This window comes from Pinus tabuliformis, chromosome 2_1, assembly GCF_031772625.1.
Source record: "Pinus tabuliformis cultivar Carrire ecotype Pingquan chromosome 2_1, CPIR1, whole genome shotgun sequence".
Classification (NCBI taxonomy): domain Eukaryota; kingdom Viridiplantae; phylum Streptophyta; class Pinopsida; order Pinales; family Pinaceae; genus Pinus; species Pinus tabuliformis.
This window is the reverse complement of record NC_142299.1, coordinates 707,443,199-707,450,453: the sequence shown is the minus strand read 5'-3', so window position 1 is coordinate 707,450,453 and position 7,255 is coordinate 707,443,199. Positions and strand designations below refer to the sequence as shown.

General features: G+C 38.5%; 1 protein-coding gene across 1 annotated transcript; it reads left to right on the top strand.

Moving 5' to 3' along the window:
- Window positions 1–3,644: 3,644 nt before the first annotated feature.
- On the top strand, window positions 3,645–7,054 carry LOC149202545 (uncharacterized). Its single transcript, XM_089401622.1, has 4 exons — window positions 3,645–3,994; window positions 4,162–5,047; window positions 5,213–5,845; window positions 6,167–7,054. Exons 1-4 carry the CDS (start codon window positions 3,645–3,647, stop codon window positions 7,052–7,054), a joined length of 2,757 nt encoding a protein of 918 aa, XP_089257748.1.
- The last annotated feature ends 201 nt before the right edge of the window (window positions 7,055–7,255 follow it).

Below are 7,255 nucleotides of genomic sequence, written 5' to 3'. Positions count from 1 at the left end.
CTCTTTCAAGGTGGAGTTACAAACTGAACATGCAATGACTGAGCTGCATGGTCACCAAAGTTGTAACACACCCAAAAAAACAATGCTTCATATCGGATTCTCAATTATGTGTGCTTAGCATTAGTGATATAGTCTCTTATGAACTTTTATTTCAAGTAGAAATTTGATTAAATTTCAGAAGTGCAAGAAATCACAGAAAACCCTCCGGCAGTAAATTGATAGGAGAAATCTTCAAAAAAACCTGGAAGCTATCCTGTTCATATTGTCCTGGACTTTTCAGCCAAGTTAATATATCTGTAAAGAATACTATTTTATCCTGAGAAAAGATTGACACTTTGTTTATCACCAGATGAAAATAAATTAGAAGCAAAACATCACGTTGGTGACAAATCCAAAACAAGTTGCAAGACTGTAACCCAATATGCAAAACATCAAAAAACTGATTGTCCCAGAGTGGGATGCACTATGGGAAGCTGTGCTGTCCCATCTTTTACTAGTGTCAGCTTCATAGCACCTGCTTCCATTTCCAGCAGCTCTGTCTTTAAGAGAGCATCGGCCTCTATCTTGATAGTGTTGTCATGAAGAGATTTGTAGCTGATTTCCATTTTTAATCTTTATGGCAGCTGTTTATAGTCCTGTAGGACTGAAAGTATGGATGTTGCAAAGCTTCATTAGCTGTTATTCTTTTGTTTCCATCCACTTGTAACATTTGTTTCAGCAAATCCACACCTTCTAGACACCCAACATTTTTAACAAATCTTGTGAGGGATGGGAAAGGCTTTCCCGGATTTGGAAATATGATATCCAACTGCTCCTTTACAGATTGCCCACGAAATAGCGGCTCACCGATGAACAATTCTGCTGACATGTTATTTGTTGCTTTTTTCTAGACTAGCTCTCACAAAGCATTTGAGTTGTTCCTGTTCCTGGTTGGTTTTTTTATAATTTTATAGACAAGTTCCATGTCGTGGAAATGTGAAAAAAGATAGTGATATTGCCACCATGTGGCTCTTATCATATATGGTTTTATACTTCTTCAAAAAATTCTCTAAGAGTTCACAATGCTAAATTCACTAGGACTTTACAAAGTTCTATTATTTAGTGAAAGACTTGCCAAGTTCTTACAAGATTTTATAATTGAGTAAAATATTCGCCATGCCTGGTGAGAGATTCGCCAGAAAATTATATATACATATTATATTATTGATAAAATCGCCTTCCATTTTTCCTATATACCATGGAGATTCGCCCAATTATTATATTTATAAATTTGGGGGGGTTCTTAAAATTTTCCCTGCAGCCTGGCCTATCTAACATCGACTCACATCCCAGTCGGGATATCTTAATTAATATATTATTTAAGTAAAAAAAATATAGTTTTTTTATCGTCAATATTTAAATGTTAAATCTATAATATCAAGGATATATACTTATTAGAAGTTTACATCATTAATTTAATTTTATGTTATAAAGCAGACAAATTTGATAGCATTTTTAAATCATTAATTTAATTGGAAATTTATGAAATGAAAATATTACTTTTCAAACTTATGACTTTGTTGTCGAAATTATTAATTTCATAAACATTATTTTCCAAACTTTAAATTTGTTTTAATAATTATTAATTTAATCATGACTTGGCGGAATCAAGAAATTAATTTTTCAAACTTATAAGTTTGTCTTTGTCATTAATATTTGAATGTTAAATTTATGGTGTATAATTTACCTATTTGTTCACACATCAAAATATTTACTTAGTTGATACATTATCTAAAAGAAATATCCTTTTAATTTCATTATTTAACATTTTAATTCGATTACTAATAAACTTAAATATAATTGTATTTGTCACCTATGTAAATTTTTCATTCAATTGATAGATTATTTAGAATTTTTTTTCTTTCAAAATCATAAATTACTTTGAATTCAAGCTTATGGGATCCATCTTAAGAACGTTGAGAGTTTTTTAGTAAGAATCGAACTAGAAACAATGTATCGATGTTCAAACCATCTAGTGTGGTTCATTTTGTCATGATGGTGAACCACACTAGATGGTTAGAAACACGTCCACAAATTGCTTTTAATATAATTTTTACGGAAAATTCTCAACATTCATAAATTACTCTCTTATTATTTTAATTGAATTACTATTAAACTCGTAGAAATTAAACAAATTAATTAATTAAAATTATTAATATATAATTAATTAACTGAAAACATTAATTCAAAATATAAGTTTATCATAATTTTGATGAATATTATATATTATTTATCGTTTATTTTTTTCATAAAAATCAAGAATTTTAGTAAGATAAAGCTAGTTAACTTTGTAAACCTTTGTATTAAAATTATATTTAATTTTATATTTATGTTATGTTATATTAATAAATATGTCAGTTCTTCAACCCTAGGGTTTCTGCGAACCCTGCAATCGGCAGGACTGTCAATCGCGGTACAGCAGGCAGAGTCTGGTGAACCAGTGATCAGAAAGAAGCGCCCATAAGGAACAGGGCAACATGCAACCCCCTCAGGGGGAGGGCCAGGGGCCTCCCCCCAATACGGACAACGGATCTCGGCATACGGTTGACAAAGAGAATGAAGATGAAATGAGCGGCGAAGACTTGGACAACAGACAGCAGAAAGGAAAGGACATTGATGCAGAGGAAAGGAATAAGGCAAGTTCTTCAACTTGCAAGCCTGTAGCGGCTCATAGACCAAGAGTGGACTTCCCGAGTGAACGCATCAACGCTAGAATACAATACATGAGAGATCACGCGCTGATCGGTAAATTCATCGGAATATGGCCGACGGAGAGAGCGCTGAGAAGCTGGATCAATACCAAATGGCACCCAAAGGGGCACATCTCTCTGCATTTAGGAGCCAAGGGCTTCTTCACCGCAGTATTTAACTGCCTGGAAGACCGCAATAGGATACTGGATGGGGGTCCTTATTTTTTCAACTCCGCAGGATTATATCTCAAAGGCTGGGTCGAAAGATTCAACCCAGACAAGGAGGATCTGAGCTATGCGCCAGTGTGGATAAGGCTTTATTCACTACCGTGGGAATACTGGGAAGAAAAGTCTCTACAAGAAATTGGGAATGCTATTGGCGAGTTTGTAAAGATTGCAGAAGAAACAAAACTATGCAGATACACATCCTATGCTCGGATCTGTGTTTACATGGATCTCAAGCAAGCGTTGCCAGACACGGTAAGTTTCTTCCATGAAGACTCTGAATGGATTCAAGTTATAGATTATGAACATGTGCCTTTTAGATGCAGAAAATGCCATGAAATAGGGCATCTCTACAGAGACTGTCCTCAAAACAAGAAACCCTCTTCCCAAGATAGTCCTGACAATCAAACAACAGATGGATTCACCAAAGTAACAAATCGAAGGAGGGGAAACAAGAAAGCAACAGGTAATCCCAAGACAAATCCTGTTAATAAGGCAATGCCCACAACGAGCAATAGGTTTGAAGCCCTGGACAAGGATGATGAGCAAGATCCGGAGAAGGAAAGGGCGAAAAACAAAGAGGCCTATCAAGAACAACCAGCCGAGTCATCAGGACAAGCAGGAAAGAAAACCCAAGAGCAAGTAAACTTGATTTCTCTAGCCAAACCCCTGCCAGGGTAATCTCAAGGAATGGACGTTGAATACTCACAGCCAAATAAAAAATCCTCTCAGGAACGAGAGGATACCTCTCAAGCACCACAAAACATGGAAGAAGATACGGAACCATTAGACATAGGGGAGCTGGACATACTGGGTTTGGAACTAGCATGCAAGACAGGGAATTTCGAAAAAATACCAGAACGGCAAGTGGATAACCTAGTAGAAGTTCTGAACAGAGCACAGAAGAAATACTCTCTAGGAGTCCAAATAGGAAGTCCATGGGATGGTAAATTTATCACCAAGGACAATAAGAAGAGAGGAAGAAAAACTACACTGGAAAGAACTATCAAGATCGGAGAGATACTAGTGGAGTCAGGGAGGTATGCCAAACTGACCAAGTATTTTAATGCAAACCCCCACCCCTCTCAATGAAGTTGATATCATGGAATATCAGAGGGCTCAATGGCCCGCGGAAAGGTAGATTATTAAAAAATATGTTGATGCAAGAAAAACCAAGTATTCTCTTTTTGCAGGAGACGAAATGCAGCTCAACAATTTTGGAAAAAATAGCAGCGAAAGCTTGGCCAGGTGGGCAAGTGGCAGCTGTTGATGCTCAGGGAGCTTCGGGAGGTCTGGCAATCCTTTGGGATGCCCGGGCCATCCAACTCAACAATATGCAAGCTAATAAAAGTTTCATCCAGGCAACTTTCCACCTCTCAGGTACTAATACTCATGGACTGTTAACTAATGTATATTTTCCTCAGGATACAGCCCAAAAAGCTCAAATCCTGAATTCATTGTCAGAACTCAATAAAGATAGGCCATTCCCACTATGGATCTCTGGAGGCGACTACAATATGACAGCCAGCATGGAGGAAAAACAAGGAGGTAGAAGTAAAGCAAATAGTGATGGAAATCTTCTAAAAAACTTCATTAATAACAACTGGTTGATAGATATTCCCACAAGCAACGGCCTCTTCACCTGGACTAATAGAAGGGAAGGTCTACAGCAGATCGCCTCACGTCTTGACAGATTCCTCATCTCAGATAATGCAACTCACATAGGAGGGGAATTCACAGCCTCTATTCTCCCTTTCTCTGGATCAGATCACTGGCCTATCGAGCTCCAATGGAATAGGCCGGGCAACAATCTCAAATGCCCCTTTCGGTTTGAAGAATTTTGGTTTTCTCACCCGGAATTTGAAGAACTAGTCAGATCAACCTGGATTAATTTCATTCCGTCTGAAGGGACTAGTATGTCTAGATTCCAACAAAAACTCAAGTATCTAAAAGGGGCTATCAAAAAATGGAATCACAATACGTTTGGAAACATCTTCAAAGCCCAAGCCATGCTCAACGCAGAGATGAAGAAAATCCAGCAAACCATTATCACTGATGGGCGAACGGAGGAACTAACCAAACAGGAGCAAGCCGTAGAATCAAAAATTCTAGAAAGGGACAAACAGGAGGAAACATTATGGAGGCAGAAATCAAGAATCAGATGGCTAAAAAATGGTGAAAAGAACACAAATTTTTTTCATAAAACTACTGTGCAGCGCCGAATGATAAATTGTATCACTCACATTAAAAATGAACAGGGGGAGAAAATTGAAACCCATGATGGCATTGAAGGGGAATTTCTCAACTATTTCAAGAAAGCTCATCAGGAACCCAACATCAACAGAATGCCGGCTATCAACAAACTTCTAAAGAATATACCCAAAATAATAACAGAGGAACATAATAGTCTTCTCATAAAGCCTATTAGCTTACAGGAAGTTGAAGAGGCAGTTCAACAAATGAAGGAGGGGAAAGCGCCAGGTCCGGACGGCTTTACATCGATTTTTTTCCATAAATTCTGGGATTTGATAAAAAATGAGGTCTGGCAGGTCGTGGAGGAATCCAGAGCTCTCAGATGGATGTATCCAGGCTTAAATGCCACCTTCATAGCCTTAATTCCAAAGGGGGAAGATTCCAATACCCCCGACAAATACCGACCTATTGCTCTGTGTAATATCATCTACAAAATTACTTCAAAAGTAATAGCAACGAGATTAAAGCCGCTTCTCCCTCTCATTATCTCGCCCGAGAAATCAGGCTATGTAGAAGGTCGACAAATAATGGACGAGATAATCTTAACTCATGAGATAATCCACTCCTTAAAGCAAACCAAGAAGCCAGGTATGTTGCTTAAGCTAGATCTATCTAAAGCTTTTGATAGTCTCAGTTGGGTATATATTCAAAAAATTCTTCTTGCCTTTGGCTTTGCACACTCATGGGTCAGATGGATTTACAACCTTTTATCTTCAGCTTTCTTCTCTGTTTTAATTAATGGCATTCCTTCAGCTACTTTCCGTCCCTCCAGAGGGATCAGGCAAGGAGACCCTTTGTCTCCTTTTCTCTTTGTAATTATGGATGAGCGTTTGGGTAGAAGCATAACCATAGCTAGGCTTGAAAATTGACTAAGAGGTCTTTCTTTCAACAACTCTCCTGCCTACTCCCACTAGCAATTTGTAGACGACAATATGCTTTTTGGCCATCCTTCGGTGCAGGAAGCTAGTCTCCTCAAATCCATTCTATCTACTTTCTCTGACGCTTCTGGAGCCCTCATCAATCGAGTCAAATCCCAAATCTTTTTCTTCAATACTCATGTTCCCACCCAGAGAGCTATAGTTCGAATTCTGGGGTTCACCAGTGCTTCCCTACCCTCCAAGTATCTTGGTGCCCCTCTAATGGCCTTAGCCCTTAAACATTCTTCCTGGAAGCAATTGGTGGAAAAGCTAGAGTCTAGATTATTCCTTTGGACTAATCGGGCTCTGAATATGGCAAGCAGAATCGTTCTTATCAAGGCAGTCCTTCACTCCATGCCCCTCTATCTTTTCTCCATCCTGGCTGCCCCCAAATGGGTTCTCAAGGAAATCAAGAATCTCCAGCGCAACTTTCTGTGGGGAGGCTCTGGCCAAAATCGTAAATGGGCTTTAATCAAATTGGATAAAGCTTGTCTTCCTAAAAAAGCAGGAGGTATTGGTCTAAGAGATCCTGAGAACAACAACAAGGCAATGGGTGCAAAAATCTGGTGGAGATGGCTTGCCCATCCTAATACTCCATGGGCCTCCCTTTGGACAGCCAAGTATGCAAGCAACTGCCCCATGGAAGAAATAATACGCATGACAGAGATAAGCACGGGATCGGCTATCTGGAATTCAGCAATACAACACAGAAATCTCATTCAAGATCATAGCTTTTGGGAAATCAAAAATGGCTCTACAGCTCGTTTTTGGGAGGACTCCTGGCAGCAACTTCCAAAGATAAGTGACATTCTCCAGGACCTTCCAATCGCTGAGTGGGAGATAAATGAATTAACCAAAGTCAAACAATTTTGGAACACAGCTACAGCTCAAGGATATAGGAAATGGAAAAATGCAAATTCTACCAAATAGCTCGGCACAAACTCAGCATCTTCTCAATACAGAACTACAAAAGAGGCAAATCATGGTTTCAGAAGAAATGGACATTTTAAGATGGGGTTATGAAGAGAAAGGAATTTTCACTACAAAGGAAGCATACAACATCATCATACAAGAGCAGATAAACAAAGACAACTTATGGGAAAAAATTTGGCACACTTCCAACTGGCCGAA

Coding starts and splice junctions, on each gene's coding strand:
- LOC149202545 (XM_089401622.1), top strand. CDS start 3,645: ATGGACGTTGAATACTCACAGCCAAATAAAAAATCCTCTCAGGAACGA. Junction 3,995..4,161: donor ATACTAGTGGAGTCAGGGAG/GTATGCCAAACT, acceptor GACGAAATGCAG/CTCAACAATTTTGGAAAAAA. Junction 5,048..5,212: donor TAACCAAACAGGAGCAAGCC/GTAGAATCAAAA, acceptor AAAAATGAACAG/GGGGAGAAAATTGAAACCCA.